Below are 17,433 nucleotides of genomic sequence, written 5' to 3'. Positions count from 1 at the left end.
GAGCAGAACCTGTCGCACATCCGGTTGACACTGGAGGCAAAGAGATCCACTTGAGGGATCGTGCTCTGCCTGCTCAGAGCGTCCACCGTCTCGTTTTCGTCTCTGGCTAGATGAACTGCCGAGACCGAAATTTCCTGCTGGGTGGCCCAGAACCAGAGCTGCATCGCCTCCCTGCACAGAGGAAGTGACCCTGCCCCCTTTTTGTTGAGGTAGTGCATGGCCACCGTGTTGTCTGTCTGAATCAGGACATTCTTTCCTCGCACAGTCGGCAGAAAAGCCTTCAGGGCAAGCCCGACGGCCCTCAGCTCCAACAGATTGTTATGGAGTCTGGACTCAAATCGTTGGTATGAGCTCCCCATCCCGTGAGGGATGCGTCAGTCACGATAGTCACCTCCGGCCAGGGTAGCCAGAATGGAGCCCCCATCAGATTGCCTTTGTCGGCCCACCACAGAAGATCCTGGGCAATCGAGGGCTGCACCTGAAGGGGTCCGACATCCTGCCGAAGGACAGACCACTGGAGCTTGAGAGCCCATTGCAGAGATCTCATCCGCAACCTGGCCTCTGGCACCAGAAGAATGCAGGATGCCATGAGGCCGAGAAACCTCAAGAACTCGAACGCTGGGAGACTCTGGGCATGTTGAAACTTGTGCACCATCTGCTGAATGTGGTGAGCCCTCACCTGGGGAGGAAAACACTGCCCCAAGGACGTCTCGAGCACTGCTCCGATATACTGGAGCCGCTGAGTTGCCGTCAAGTGGGACTTCTAAGTTGAGGGAGAAGCCCAGCTTGTGAAGGGAGTGGCAGGTGACGGACAGATGATCCAGGACTTGCTCAGGAGAGCATGCCCTGATCAACCAATCGTCCAGGTAGGGGTAGACGTGAATCCCCCTTCCCTGAGATACGCTGCCACCACCACCATAAGCTTGGTGAAAACCCTCGAGGCGGAGGTCAATCCGAACGGCAGGACCTAAAACTGAAAGTGCAAGTCGCCAACCGCGAAAGTCAGGTGGTACTTGTGCTTGGGATGGATCGGCACATGAACATAAGCGTCCTTGAGGTCGAGAGACACCAACCAGTCCTGAAGTTGAAGGACTTGTGAGAGAGAGTAACCATCTTGAACTTATCCTTCCTGAGGAGCTTGTTCAAACCGCGCAAGTTCATGATGGGTCTCAATCCCCAGTCTTACTTCAGAATCAAAAAATAAGGGGAATACCATCCCTTGTTCCTCTCCGCTACAGGCACCAGCTCTATGGCACCTTTCTCCAGCAGGGATTGAATTTCCTGCACAAGGAGCGGATCCGGACTCTTCAAAGAGAGATTCCCTGGTGGATTATCGCGAGGCCTCTGCCGGAAAGGAAGACAGTAGCAGTGGGCTATGATCTCCAGAACGCACACATCTGAAGTAAAGGCATGCCATTCTACAAGATGCTGCGCCAGCCTTCCCCCCAACCGGTGAAGCATGGGCCTCATGACTGAGCAGAAGCAGCTGTGGCGTTGCCCGAGGGCAACGCGGCAACTGCTCGCGCGGCCTTGGCACCTCAAGTACCTTGTTTTCCACCTCTGGCACTCCTACGGTTGCCCCTTTGACTTGCATCTCCTCTCGCTTTACTAAAGGATGAGTAATAACGAAAGGAACCTCCCCTCCATTGCTGTCCCCTACGACGAAAAGGCAGAGGTTGGCGGACTGCAGCGCCCAACGACTTCACTGCAGCTTTGGAGGTCTGCAACCTCTCGAGGCTCTCGTCAGCCTTGCTGCCAAAAAGATGTTCACCATCAAAGGGCATGTTGAGGAGCCTGGCTTGCACATCAGGAGCAAACCCCGACTTACTCAACCACGCAAACCTGCGGATTAAGGTGCTCGCAGTCATGTAACGGCTGACACAGTCTGCCATGTCCAAACCCGACTGAACGGACTCACATTGCATCCTTGCCATCCTGAATAATAGCAAGAAAACCATCCCGTTCGTCCCCTTCGGGAATATGTTCAGCCGCTAAGGAAATACAGTTCAACAGAGTGTGCGTGAAACGTGACAAGGCACATACGGAGTTGGCCGCCTGAAGAGCCATACCCTCTGAAGAAAACACTTTCTTCGCCCAGCCATCAAAACGCTTGTCGTCCCTATCAGGAGGGATGGTAGGATATGACGCCTGCTTTGCTGGGGCTGTAGCCGCCTGCACCACCAAACTCTCCGGAGTGGGATGCGTGGTCAAGTAGCAGGGGTCGCTACTGGCTCGGCAGTATTTTCGCGGCAAAGACTTGCCCACTGCTGGGAGACTCTCTGAGCAGTCCAAGTCGCTGCCACTCTTCTTTGCAGAGCCATATGGAATGGCAGTACCGGGTCAGTGGGTGGACCTTGGTCGAGGATATCCCGTCAGGTCATCCTGCACAAAATCAACTGGGGGCGCCGACCACCCCAAGTAGTCCGTGACCCTCGACATAAGTCGCCGGTACGATGACTCGGCATGGGTGCCAAGCTCAGAACTCCACCTCCGGAGAGGTGTCCAGACCACTGGCGTCATGCAGTGACTGACGCAGGTCTCCGCAATCTGGCTATGACCAGAAAGAAGCTCATCTGGTACCGTGTCCGGAACCAACCCATCTTCAGAACCCTCTTCCACCTTGGAAAGTGGGCATTGAATAAGGGAGAAAGACATGTTTTGCCTTTGCCAGGGCCTTTCTAGGGGGTTCCCCCGTCCCACGGGGTACCTCCGACACCACAGCCTCGAAAGGCATCGAGTGAAACGGCATGGGCGTCTAGCGTGGCGCGGACAGCATCGACACAGGCCTCGAGGACGGAGCCCCGGGCATGTCCTTCGACAGCCTGGGCGCCGATGACTTTCTCGGAGGCGGAGCCTCGAGAGAGTCCTTGAACGACCTTGGCGCCACTAGCGTCAAAGTCTTCTTTGAAGACTTCACAGATGCTCAAGCGCGTGGAGGACCGGGACCTGGAACGGGCATAACTAGAACGATTCCCCTTGTCCAAGCGGGACCTCCCCTGCGAATCGTGCTGACCACCCGAGCCCGAAGGCGTACGAGTGGTGTCTCTAGTACGGTCACGACCGACCCCTCTCAGAGGTGCGGACGGACTGGAGCCCAGCGATTCAAGAATCGCCAACATTTTCTTCCCGAAGGAAGCCCATTCCTCCGGAGAGGGATGCTTGGTGGGATAAGAAACCCGCCGACGAGCGGAGTCCTCGGATGAGGACGGGGAAGGCGACTGATGACGGCGCTTCCGGAGGCTTCCGGAGTGCTTCGAAGAGGACCCACTCTGGGACCAACGCCCCCTAGACTTACGACTACGATGCGGAGAGTCGCCCCTCAAATCGTCCGTCGAATGCCAAGTGGACCTCGCCTTCCGGGGCTTGGGCACCTTACCGACCGACAGCTTCTTCTTACGTTCCCGCAAGGCCTTGGACGTAAGAGACTGGCAATCGACAATATCATCCGTGTGGTGGGCCTCCCCGAGGCACCAGAGGCAGGTGTTGTGCGAGTCTGTCACCGACATCTTGGACCCGCAGTCCCCACACTTCTTGAAGCCCCGACGCGGGGAAGAATAGGAAGACATCCCGATAATACTTCACAAACTAACAGGTTCGAAGAACCGAAGAACAAACTCCAAAGAGTCGAGGCGCGCCGAGATCTCCGAAGCGAACACGTTCGTGGAAAAAACAGAACCGAGGCTACGGCCGTCGTGCGTCCTACTTATAACATCTGGCGACGTCGGAGGAGGTCCTCGAGGACGGCATATCGACGTCATCGACTCAGGATGCAGACGACAAAAGATTTTCCGAAGCAGCACAGCTGTGGTGATTACTGTCCTAGACATGGAATACGTCGGCAGACCTAATCCCCTCGAACTGCCCTAATTAGCCGTTAGAGGTTCCCCATCTTTGATTCAGGGTCACTAACTTGGGTAGCGGCCACCTAGCACAAAATTGAGCCATATGGTATGGGCTCTAATGCTTCATTAAAGTTCTATGTTCCATGTAAGGTATAGTCGGTTCTCCCTTTCTGCTGAGCTCCCTTCTCTTTATTTCCTAACTCCCTCCATCACAACTCCCCCAATCGCCACCTGCTACTACAAGTACATGCCTCCATCACTGCCCCCAGGCTGGCAATGGAAGGGGATAATGCACATGCCAAGAGTTCCATGACTGCCATAGTAAGTAATAATTTTTTGGGCAAAAAAAAGGACACTCACCATGCAATTTTTTAGTCATATTAATGACTACGACCTCATACAATAACAGGTGGTGCCGATGTCAACACCTTCAATGGGCATTGGGTAGTGTAATGCCAACCACTGAATGAACGGGTAAAAGGTGCAACCATGCATTCCAAATCGCATATCCTACTGAACCGAAGCAAATAAGGCAATAGCATTGTAGCATGCAGCATATAGCTCTCCAGAATAAAAAAGCATGGTTGTTCAATGGTACGGCTACGGTTCAAACTGCCAAAAGATCAGGCACTCAAGATGCTGCCACGCCCCCACCCAACTCCGTTGCCTTTCCAGATACCTTGGTGAAGCCAGTGGGGGTGTGTTCAACCTAACAAGACACAAAACAAGAATCAGAAGCGGTCTATCAAACCCAGGCTGGGTGTACCTAAAACGTCCTCTGAGGAGTACCGGTCATGCTGATCTACATTGGCCTAGAGGAAGGCCTCACTGGGCGTAGGTCACCCTTAGCTCGAAAACTAGCTTCACTATAGAAGCAAACAAGCAGTCAGCTTGCTTATCCTATACATACCAGATTTAGCAACCAATAGATTGGCAAAGAAAATTAGGTAGCACAGTGATGTCTGCCACAGTACATTCACTAATGACACACAAAGTAAGGCCATCCATATCTCTTAAAATCTTTGTGGGCTGCCGTGTGGCTATACATTGGCATGAAGCAGTTCCCCCATCCCATGATCACTGGACAACAGATGAGCTATGTGGTCAAAGGTGAGTAAATAATTCCTGCAAGCAGATAATTCTATCAAGGATGTTTGAGACCCTCCTACACATACGCAAATGAGCGTGGAAATCTACCTTGGATGGGGAAGTGGCACCGAATAGCCATGCTTTTAGCCCCAAGCTAGCGATTTACAAATAACCCCGGAGAAGTGCCATATTTTGCCAAATCAACTTTCTCCACAATTAACAGCAAAGACTCCAAAATAGTATTCCGCTTCCTCATTTTTCAAAAAGCACTCTGGCCATTTGCCAGGATACTAAAGGGCATAGTGGGCTATTCTGGCTGTTGACGAGGGAGGGGAAAGAGGGGGTGTGTGCGAGGGGGGGCACTAGAACATCCTACATCTTCTGCCCAGTTGCTAGTCTGCAGTACGATCACCACTACTGTAGTCTCCACTTCAGACTTTTGCACCAACACCAAACCTGGACGTGCAAACCTTTCCTGCCTTCCCCCAGCAGCTCACTGTCTCCAGAGCCCTGGTTTTCTCAAGGCTAGACTACAGCAACTGCCCCTTCCTCAACCTCCCAGTCTTAGCTTTGCGACCTCTGCAACTCATCCAGAACAGTAAGACTTATGCTTGGCCTCAAGCCCAGGGACCGCTTCTCCCCGGCGCTGAAATCCCTCCACTGGTTTCCCCTATGGCTGCAAGGATCAAGTTCAAGACCCTCTGCATTGTCCACAAGGCTTTCTGGGTCCTGGGACCTACCCATCTGCAACAAAACCTACCTAAATACTGTCCTTCCCGAGCCCTCAGCTCATTTACCTCCAACTTCCTGCAAGTGAGCCTGTTCTCCACACAGGGATTTGGAGGGAGATCTCTATCCTCAGGAGGGGCCTCCCTCTGGAACAGCCTCCCTGCCACCCTCCATCTTGAGCCTTATCTCTTTAAGTTCCGGAAATTCCTCTTCTCTTCCTTCGCTCTCCCTCCTTTTCCACACAGTTTACCGACTGCCAGCTGGGTGTACCTCAGTCTCACAGGTCCTTGGCACCCTCACCAGTCCTCTCACACTTGCCTGCACTTGCCTCATCACTACTGCACTTGGTCAATGACCCATGAGAGTGGCATCTCCCAGCACTTACCCTGCCCCCACCCCCCACCTCCCGCACCCCTGCGCACTCGCACGATCTGAACATTCTATGCCTTGGAAATAGTCCATCTTCGCTATCTCCCCTTCTTGCATGGTCTGACCTCAATGAACTTGGAAAAACTGCAGAATCGTCAGACCCATGTGTTGTTATCTACACTGTTAATTGTATTATATGCACTTACTCTGCATGTGCAGACTTGGATTGTTCAGAAATTCAAGGGCTCTGAATGACTGTTCCCTCCCCCCGCACCCACTTGTTCCCTCCCTCCTTGAGTGCTTTGAAACACTTTTGTATAGGCGGTTTACAAATAAACATCACCATACCATAACAGCACTGACCGTATGTTCCATGCTTGTAAAATGAATGCTTTTGTTGCTGGGAAAGAAAAGGCTATTAAAAATGGCATGCCACTCCCAATAAAGCAGAAGAGAAAACAATACAGTTGGTGTTCTTTGCATGGAGATGGACAACACGGTTATCCAATGTGAAAAGCAGAAGTGACATGCAAGCTTCTCTAACCAATCAGTAGCCCCGAGAGTGTTGAGAGGAAAGACATATGAAAAAGCACCATATTTATGAAATGCCATTTTCGTCTCTCCACATAGTTTTGCAGCCTATACGAGCCGAAACCTAAATAGGGGGAGAGCAAATAAGATGGACACAAGAAGGTCCCCCATTTAGCAAATATAAAATTGGATTAAAACTACCCCCCCACCCATTCCCCCCGAACCCCAACCAAAAGTTACCCAGGCCTGTAAAAGGTGAACTCAGAATCTGGGAACCAATAAAAAACACGATGATTCCAGCTCAACTGGTTTCCCACTCCTACATATGGAGTCATTAGGCTCTAGCTTAAAATCTGGGTTTTACACCATTACAAACATCAATATGACAGACTCCCTATCTGCCCAACAAGCTACACCCACCCAACCATATTTGTACAAAGTGTAATTTCTAGTTTTAAGCAGATCATTCCAATTCTTCTCAGATGTGGTCCTCAGAACGTACATTTCTTTAGCAAACTTCAACTTACCAAAGTAAAGTGAAAAAACAATGGCAGCACCAAAGAACGCTCCCAAGAACTGGGAAAGGCAGTAGACAAGAAGCAGCTTCCATGACATCCGTCTCAAGAGGAACATTGCGAGCGACACAGCCGGGTTCAAGTGAGCACCTAAAAGAGCGAGAAAAAAAAAAAAGATAAAAAAAAGCAGCTCAGCTCAAGGTTACAGTTCTGGAAGAGGTGTGGAGCGCAATATTCAGAGGGATAAGTAGTCATGGCAACAGCAACAGCCATTGTGCAAAGATGACATTGGTGATTCCAATGTTTCCCAGGCTAAAGTCTGGGCTGAAAATGTGCACCAACCTCTAGCCATTGGCTAAAAAGATTTGTTTTACCCCACCATAAGAATGCAATTTTTACAGTTGATTTCTATTGAATATATTTATATAACTTCACAGGGAAAAATCATAAGTTGCTATCTACGAGCCAACCATAAAAAGTCAATTGTTGCCAATTCTACACATGCACACTGGACACCATTTCTTACTCAGCAAGAGACAATAGTCAGTTGATAATGGCACAATAGCATCAGAGTTACCCGTACAGGGCAGGGGATGCAAATTATGATGGCTGTGTACCACCACAATAAAAAGGGTGAGGGGTAATTTATGAGAGTGCTACATGATACAGAACCACATCTTGAAATTCCAATAAATATAAAACTAGATACCCTGGTGTTGGGGGAAAGACATCTTTGAAATTGAGAGGTTCACTGCTATGTTATATGATAAAGAGAATGGAGTATGAATGGAAGGATGTATGCGATTTCACAGAACCCATTTCTCCTAATGGAGAAATCTCTGAATTTTGTTCTATTATGCAGGGGAGATCCCCCCCTGTGCCACGATCACCCCTGTACCCCACCTCCACTTCCCCTACCTCCATCTACCTTTTTTAATTGAACCACTTGCCTACCCGAAGAATAAAAAACGGGAAAATGGTATTCGGGAACATCCATGGTAACGTTAATGGAGAGCCTTCAGTGAGAAATAGGTGCTGGACAAGGAGGAATCGAAAGGAGGTGGAGTTCACTGGATAAGAATATAAATGAACCCAAATGGGGTTTCATGATGGGGTCTAAATTAGGCATATAAATTTGATAGATGTATATTTGAACATTTAATGGACTGTACAGTTGTTACTGCATAGTTCAGACCAATCAGATAAATAGAAGAGTCAAACCTGCTAAGTGATTAACCCTTTTGTATCAGGAGATGCAGATCATCATAGATGTGAATGGGGCAATGATCGCTTGCAGTCAAAGAGTGGCTGATGCAGGAAAGGGCTAAATGGTGCAGTAAGGAATTGTGTATATAAATAGAACTGTGTAGCCATACTCTCTCCTTCACTCCATTCCATGATTGTATAAATCCTTACTCTTATTTTGTCTTCTACTCCCTCACCGCCATACTCTGCCACCTTCTCCGACTACACTCTCTCCCCCTTACTGTCTTTTTCCTTTCTCCTCCCACCTATTTCCACCTCTATCCCTCTGATCTTCTCACACTCCCCTCCTTCACCTATGACAGTCTCCAACCCTTTACACGCGCTACGTGCCCTCTACAACTCCTGCCTCTGCCTTCCCTTCTCTACCACAAACTACTCCTCCCTCTGCAACACTCACCTCACTTCCACTCTTTGCTCTCCTTTGACATCTACTCTCCCCCCCCATCCCTCTTCTACCTCCTGCACACCAGTGCATTACCACTCAATCTCACATACTCGCAATCACAGCTCCGCTCCTGACACTGGGTACTACTCCCACACAGACAACACCCATATCCAAGTCATCTTCATGTTCCACCATCTGTGCACCTCACTGGTCAAAGGTTTTGGGGTGTCTAGGAAAGGGCTAGATGGCGAATATACATTGGTTGTGAGGGTTGGGGAAATACGTATATTACCGGATTAGAGCTTTTGCTGCTGCAAATTACCTGCCAGAGAACCAGGGGATGCAAGTTTAACATAGCTGCGTTCAGGCCATAATATCTTGCACCCCCACAAACAAATGGTATTGGGGAGTCCAGGTAGGGGCTAGATTTACATTGGTTGGGACCAGATTAAACATAAAACAGCATGACCGCGCATGTGTGCGCGCGCAAGTTCATTCTTCTGCCCCCCCCCCCCGGAGACCGGGAATGCGTTAACCAAAAGGTGTGTTCAGGCCATGATATCTTGCACCCTCACAATCAAAATGTATGGGGGTGTCCAGGGAGAGGTTAGATGGTGCCTCTGCATTGGTTGGGACCACAGTAAATATAAAGCAGGATGACCACTTGTGTTAGTGCGAGTTAACCCCCCCCAGGAGACCGGGGATGCAAATTACCTTAGGCTCATTCGGCCATGAGATCTTGCACCCCCACTATCAAAATTGTTTGTACTGCAGGGGCATGACCAGCGGTGCGATGGGAAAGACTAGAGTCTCTCTGGCTCCCGCAACCGCCAAACACATCCTGATTAAATCGCCCGATTCCTGCATGCCATAAAGGTACAAACACTCCTGACGGGTGTCGGATACCCCCGAGCAAAAGCGGGGTGAAAAGCAGAGGAAACCGTGGCCGAACCACAGAGCTGTGGGCGAGAAGAAATCCAAACAGGCGCCAACCGGCCCAACTTCAAGATGGCCGTCTGGGGTGAGCGCTGAATCTGAACCCGGGAAGCGGGGCTGTACTGTAGCGAGACCCGGCTCGCCACCGCCCGCTAACGGCGTCGGAGGCGGGCAAAGCTCCGACCCGTGTGATGTACTTGACCAGCCTGTCAGAAGTATTGCAAACCCAGCGCATCACCGCTGGGGAAGTCACCCGGGGCAGGGGCAGCCGTGTTACGCGGCCTACGCCGGTGGGCGGAGAGCACATACCTACCTGGTAGCGCCGGAGGAGACGAGCCGGGAACTGCCGGCGGGAAGGAGAACGTGCGCTGCCGATTGCACTTGCCCAGTCGCGGGCCTGGAGGGTCAGCAGCGAGTGGGAAGACGAGTGCCCACCAGCGGCTGGACGCGGCAAGGGCCCGGAGCTCAGCAGCATACACACCTCTGTTGGAGCGGGGCCTGCGCGCAAAAGACACTGACGGCACCAGCCGAAAGGGGTTAGCAGGAGGATTGCGCCTCCGGCTCGTGGGCGGGCCCTCGCCAGCCTACCGAAAAGTCAGAAACCCGGTGCTCCTCTGCTGGTGGGAGACACCCTGGGCTGGGGTGGCGCTGGACTACAAGAGCCCACCAGCGGCTGGACGCAGCAAGGGCCCCGAGCACAGCAGCACACTCACCACCCAGGGAGAGGAGCCTAGAGGCCCGCATCGAGTGACAGCCGAGGCGCGATCTGTGCGCAGGGGCGCCGGTGATACCTGCTATGGGGGGGGGGGGGAATTGCAGGAGCGCTGCACTGCACAAGATCAGCAGCGGCACCGCCTGAGGCGAGGGAGCTGGAACCCCGAGGCGAAGCACAGCCTGGACCACATCCCAGAAGCAGGCGGGTGGCAGACAGCAGACCCCGTATGCAACCACAGTAGCAATAATTCGAAGGAAGTGAGCTTTCCTGCCAGTCTGCAGTCCGGTTGCTGCACGGCGATCTTCGCGCAGAGCCCAGAACTACAAGGCGCAGCAAGAACCATGGGTAAAGACAGATCTAAAAGACTTCCCACCCAAAGCAGTATGGATCAATACACTATTCCTCCACCACAAGCTCCCGACCTCGCTATCCTCAGAGAAGGTAGGGACAGACAATACGATCTCCCTCAAAGTTGTGATGGCCGCCATAGCGGAATCCCGCACGTCAATGTAACAGAAAATGGACGGAATAAGCATGGACGGGTCCCTCCTCAGACATGACCTCCAAAAACTAACAGCACGCATTGGAGAGGCCGAACAACGCATCTCTAACACAGAAGATGGGATTCACAATATGAGACAACAACTCCAGAGCGTCAAGTCCAAGCTTAAGGTGCTGGAGGATAGAATTGAAGACTGAGAGGGGAGATCTAGACGCAACAATGTGCGAATACTTGGCATCCCCGAGAAAGCAGAAGGCGCCTGCATGAACTGTTTCTGGAGCAGCTGCTCTCCCACCAGTTCGGCCCGGACTCATTCTCCAAGTTCTTCTCTATAGAGCGAGCGCACAGAATACCCACGGGCAGGCCGGCACCCAGGGCTCCCCCACGCACAGTAAGAGCAAAGTTTCTAAACTTCAGGGACCGAGACGCATTACTGCAGCATGCACGCGCCAATGGCACGATCACCTGCAATGGTTCCAGAATTGCCTTTTTCCCCTGACTATACTAGGGAAGTACAGAGGGCGAGACAATCCTTTGACCACCTCAAGAAGCAATTACAATCAATGGGCGAGAAATATGGTCTGCTATTTCCCACGCAGCTAAAGATCAACCACAAGGTCACCACAGTCCACTTTACTGACCCCAAAGAATCATGGCGCTGGGCTGAACAACACGAAGGAGATGGTAGTCTTCGCATGGCAGGAGAAGAAGGAATCTCAGACCACCGTCTGACCAACAGCGCGCACCCCGGCAGCCTCCAGCACAAGACCCGCCGGAAGACATTGGGGGGGGGGGGGGGATGACCCCCGCCTAGGCCTCCAATCAGTGCCCCAATTTTCAGCAGTAAGCATGAACTGTATCACGGTACCTTCTGCAACATACCGCAACACCCAATTTAAGGTAACACTTGAATGTGGCGGTTGCGGGAACGCCTCACACACGCGCTTTGAAGGCTCCACTCTACTAACGCCGCTACTCACCGATATCTCCCCCCCGGATTTCAGAAGACACCGCCAACATCACGATAATAGGAGGGGATTTCAACAAAGTCATGGACACAACCCGGGATCGCTCACACCTTCGTAATAGAAATCCCAGTGTACCCACCAAACTTGCCACATTCACGAACGCCATGGGCCTGTGTGACGTATGGTGAGAACTCTACCCTAACATCAGGCAATATTCCTTCCACTTGGGGGCCCACGCCTCGCTCTCCAGGTTGGACTACTACTTTCTCCCATCAACTGATCTACACAGGGTACATGAAGCAGGTCTGCTCCCCAGAGGCATTTCCGACCACTCCCCAGTGGTGATGCAATTCACAACATCCAGGACGACTCCCCTGCCTAGCTTGCGCATGATTAATTACTACCTGGGCAATCCAGACCTGGTAGTCAAGCACCAAGAGACAACGCAGACATATTTTGAGCTGAACATCAGACCCTGTGTCACTATGGGAGGCCTACAAAGCAGTACTGAGGTGCGAACTCATCTCTTCGACGACCGCACAGAGTAAACAATATCTACTCAAGGTACACAAAGCGGAACAGGTAAAACAGGCAGAGGTAGCGCACATAACCCAGGACACGAACCGAGCCCTGCTCCTGGCACAGAAGCAGCTTCAGAACACTGCACTAGATAATGCCAGACACGCGCACATGACAATGTGGGCAAGAGTTTATGAAACGGGCGATAAAGCCGGGACAATGCTAGCGTGGCTGGATCGCAAGGAGCAGGGACGCAGCCATGTCCAGCAGCTACAGACAGGGGGCACAAACCCACTAGTGGCAGATCAGGACATAACGAGGGGTTTCGCAAACTATTATGCTGAACTGTACATGTCACCCAACACCCCCGCAAACACTTAAGAGGAAATCAACTTCCCCACTTTGAATATAACACAACAAGAATTGCTGGAGAGGAACATAACGGAGGATGAGGTGTCTGCCCTCCAGGCTGGCAAGTCCCCAGGCCCAAACGGCTTCCCGATCGAGCTGTGGCGGAAAGTGGGAACCAACGCAATCGCTCCACACCTACTGCAAATGTTCCAACACGCAAGAGAACAGGGCATCCTTTCCCCAGATCTGAGGGAAGCCACAATAATAGTACTATCCAAACCGGACAAACCCCCTGAAAACTGCAGTTCATACAGGCCCATTTTACTTATAAACAGTGAAAACAAAATAGTAGCAAAGATCCTGGCAGACCGACTACAGCAAGTCATCCCCTCCCTGGTCCACCCTGACCAATGCGGCTTCATGCCTGAGAGATCGACGCGCATGAATCTCTACAGGCTGCACTCAGCACTAGAAAAAGCTGACAGCATACAGGGCCCGCTAGCGTTGGCAGTAGACTTTGAAAACGCTTTCGATTCGGTGAGATGGGAGGCCCTCTGGGACATAATGAGGCATATGGGTTTTGGCGCGAACTTTATCAGCTGGGTGAAAATACTATACAAATGTCCAATGGCCAGAACTAAGGCCAACGGCTGGCAATCAGACCCTTTTAGACTGGGCAGAGGGACGAGGCAGGGTTGTCCCCCATCGGCCATGATTTTCGCAATAGCCATCGAACCACTGGCTATCCTCCTACGAAATACCCCACTCTGGGAGGGCTTCCGCTGGTCGGAAACATGGGAGGACAGAGTCTGCCTCTATGCAGACGACCTGCTCATCTACTTGAAAGACCCACGCAACTCCTGCCATAGAGTCACTCAAATGCTGAAAAGATAGAGCCTTCAGTGGACGACGCGTGAACTGGTCAAAATCCTTCCTATTCCCCATAGGAAGCATGGCAGCCGCTTGTCCAGTGGACTGCCCCTACCAAATCGTTACTGATCAGTTCAAATACCTAGAGGTAAAAATTACAAAGCACCTTACAGACAGCTCTGAACCTACAACCAGTCGTGTCGAGATTCGCTGAAGACACTCGCCATTGGTTCTCCCTGACACTGATGGGCAGAGCTACCCTATTCAAAATGATCGCTCTTCCCAAGTTTTTGTACGTCCTGCAAAATGCACAGCTGCTCATCCCACATCAGGAATTCCTCAAAATAGACTGCATCCTTCGGAAACTGATTTGGAGCGGGGGGGCCCCGCGGATCGCTCCATCTACCCTCCCAAGGTCTGTCTGGGAGGTGGGGGGGGCAAATCGGGCTGCCCAGACATTGGGCCAGCCAGATGGCGGTGGTAAATGACATGCCCCATGGGGAAAGGAACCTGCCGCACATCAGAAGGTTCAACACTAACAGTATAACAGCACCCCTGGAACTCCTGTACTGCGGCCTGGGCCGCACATCAGCTCCTAACATGGAAACGCATATCACACGAATCTGGGTGGAAGCACACCGTCACGTAGGCTGGAAATCAAAACTGACCCTGACCCAACCGCTGTGGAACAACAGTCTTCTCCCCGAGTTACAGAAGCTGCCTAAATGGCCCGTTTGGGCCCAGCGTGGTATCACCAAAGTGGGAGACGTAATAAGAGGAGAAACTGGTCCCGTTTGAAACACTACGCTCTGAATTCGCCCTCCCAACCTCTGAAGGATACCACTACACTCAACTGAAACACACTGCATGCCCACCAACAGATCATCAGCGACACGCTAGAGTACACCCCGCTAGAGCGCAACATATTCCAGGACCAAATAAAAAGAAAAGTCACTTCAACCATGTATAACGTAATCACATCCTTTGCTACGCCCAAACTGGTCAGCCGGAAGGCCAAATGGGAGCGAGACGTTGGTCCTCTACAACCAGAAGACTGGACAGAAGCTTTGATGTACCCTCGAGAGGCGACCATTTCGTTAAGGCTCCGACTGGTCGAACTTAAGATCCTACACCGCACCTACTATCCAAGAGTGGAACTCTTTCGATGGGGCAGGGCCTCGGACTCGGGATGCAGGCACGAGGAAGGAACCTTCTTCCACATCATATGGGAATGTGACAATATACAGCAACTATGGCGTAAATGCTGTGACAAACTGTCCAGAGTCATGGGCAAGCCAATACAAAGTGGGCCAAAACAACTCCCGTTAGGGATTTCCAACTAATGTGATCTGACCTGCTATGAGAAACTGCTCTGGTCAACCGCTACAGCGATACTGAGAAGGAACATTGCGCAGCTATGGGGATCGGAGAGAACCCCTAGCTACGACCAATGGATCACGGATGTGGACATGTGTAATAATGGAACGCAGGTTGTACGCAGCAAGGGGTTGCCCGCAAAAAGCGAGTAAAATATGGCAGAGATGGGAAGATGATAGCTATATTCCCGAAACAATGTCATAAGCAATAGGAGTGTAATAGGCGAGGAGACTATGGGCTAACGAGCCCGATACACGGAAGCTGTTTCCTGTGATCCCTCATTGAAGACTAGATGGTCCAAGGGGCAGAGGCCCCATCCCCCTTTCTTGTTTTACCCTCTGTTTTCTTCCTTCCCCTGCAATGCACAGTGTTATTTGTAATGTTTATGCAGGTTTGGAAAATCTAAAAAATGTATTTATTTTTTTTTTTATAAAAACAACACTAATGAATGCTGCACCTCTGGTACATGTGCATAGAATTCAACGCTGTGACATGCCGTATGGGCCGTGATTTGCCAGGGCACCATTTTTTTGATGCATATAGGGCGATAAAATGTCCTCTCTAAACATAATGGAATGTTCCCTGCAGGCCCGGGTGAAGATATGTGGGGGACCATTTCAACATGAGGACTGGAGGCTCCCTTGCATAGAGCCGAGAGCAGTCTGAGGCACCTGTGTGGAGGAGGGCATATATGATAATGGAGATAAAGATAAGGTTAATAGCTGCCAATTATCACGAGCCAGCAGGGAGCTGAAACACTAATATGAGTTTATTTATATAGTGCCTATAGACAATCGAGTTTCAACGCGCTGAATAGTTGTGAACGATCCTTCTTCATAAGAAAGTGGCCGACGTGGAGTAAACAGTGTTGAAAGTAGATACTTCTGTTTTCCTCAATGGAAGTGACGGCAGGACGGACTCCAGCAGCAGCTTGTTAAGGCGAGCACTGCAAAGCACACACTAAGACCCAGAAAGTAAGCCATATATTGCTGTGTTATTACACTGAGTGGCAAAATGGTGGCTGTTGCTGGGGGCCACTAAGGCTCGAGGCCCCTTTCATTGGAAAGAGTTGAAAGACCCTGCCACCGTCCCAGATTCTCAGCTAATGTCTTGTCCTTATTGCCTACTGGCAAAGTATACAGCAAACATGTCTGGGAAGACCCATAGCACCAGGTCTATACAGCCATAGAGTCCGGTTAACATAAAACATTAAGTTCAGGCCAGCCAGGGTGAGGAACCGAGGGCCCAAACATGCAGCGCGCTGCATATGGGCATCTTGCTTCATGTAATGGGACAGCACAAGCCTGGCTGGGCGCCCCCCAGCTAGTGTTGCGCTGCCCAATTACACAAGTGACATGCCCGCAATGCGCCAAATGATGGGGGTCAAGGAGGAGGGGTAAACGGGCATGCAATGAAAGTTGGGGTGGGCAACATCCCTGTCCCCCCTATAATTACACCCAGGGACGGAGGTCACAGAACATCACAAATACTCAACCAGATATATAATCAAATTAAGGGACATTCAGAAAACCATTTTGATGATGCAGAAACTAGCAAAGAACCACAACGGTTTCATTTCACTAGCTGGCAGTGGAGCTGATCTGGTGGATGTGTCATCTGAGGAGGAAAGGGCGATAAGGCAGAGGTGATGGTGTTTTTTCTCTTCGCCCCACTTGTGTTGTCTCTTGTGTTGTTCTGTGTATATTTGTCAGTTTGCTGTTATGTTTCGCAGGATAAAGCTATGACGACAGATTGAAGATGTATGATGCTTATATTGTTCTGTAAATTAATTTGTGACGCTTTACTGTGAGACATTGTTTACTTTATTGGTAGTTGTTGTTCATTGCAAACTTGTGTTTTTAAAAAAATAAAAAAATAAATGCATTACAGTAACTATGTAAAGAAATAGGTATGAAAACCCACCCATGCATTAAAAACAGATTTTGGCGTGCTCATTATTAGGGACTCTATCGTCGCGATATATAAGTATAGCTTAAGAACTGTGATTGTTTTTGAAGCAGAAGTTTTCCACACTTCATTACCAAGCACTTACGTATTCTAACTGGTGGGAGATGCTAGAGTAAGTTTCAACTTGTTTGAATAGCGCCTCAGTATTCTGGGTCTAAGAAAATGAAAACTAGACTATCTGAAGTTGTATAAAGCAAACATTTTAGCGTCATGCTCAATCATAAGGAAAGTTCTTCTTAAATTTAGGAGCCGTTAAATTAATGTAGCGCTTTCGCCAAAGCGCTATAACAAATTTTAGAAGATATTTATATGCAATTATCACCCAGCCAAAGCTGGTACTCCTTGATCAACCTTGGAAGGATGAAAGGCTGAGTTTGCCTTGCGGTATTCGGACCTGCAACCTGCAGATCACATGTCACAGCAGCATGTGCTCAACCTGCTGAGCTATCTTACCGGCTCAAGGCCATCAAGGAAAGCATTCGAAACCAAGCAGGGAGTTGG

At 50.6% G+C, this 17,433-nt stretch overlaps 2 protein-coding genes across 4 annotated transcripts in view; one reads left to right on the top strand and one right to left on the bottom strand.

Moving 5' to 3' along the window:
- GTPBP8 (GTP binding protein 8) overlaps nucleotides 1-17,433 on the top strand; it is a 630,806-nt gene that overhangs the window by 479,035 nt on the left and 134,338 nt on the right. The window lies entirely within an intron of this gene.
- LOC138525797 (aquaporin-3-like) overlaps nucleotides 1-17,433 on the bottom strand; it is a 263,570-nt gene that overhangs the window by 150,435 nt on the left and 95,702 nt on the right. For both annotated transcript variants that reach the window (XM_069636006.1, XM_069636007.1), the window contains exon 3: nucleotides 7,088-7,225. In XM_069636006.1, coding sequence (XP_069492107.1) covers nucleotides 7,088-7,225 — 138 coding nt within the window. The remainder of the gene's footprint in view (nucleotides 1-7,087; nucleotides 7,226-17,433) is intronic.

The sequence above is a fragment of the Ambystoma mexicanum genome, chromosome 7p (assembly GCF_040938575.1).
Source record: "Ambystoma mexicanum isolate Mex_15411 chromosome 7p, UKY_AmexF1_1, whole genome shotgun sequence".
Lineage (NCBI taxonomy): Eukaryota > Metazoa > Chordata > Amphibia > Caudata > Ambystomatidae > Ambystoma > Ambystoma mexicanum.
The sequence above is the reverse complement of the archived record's forward strand: the minus strand, read 5'-3'. Positions and strand labels throughout refer to the sequence as shown.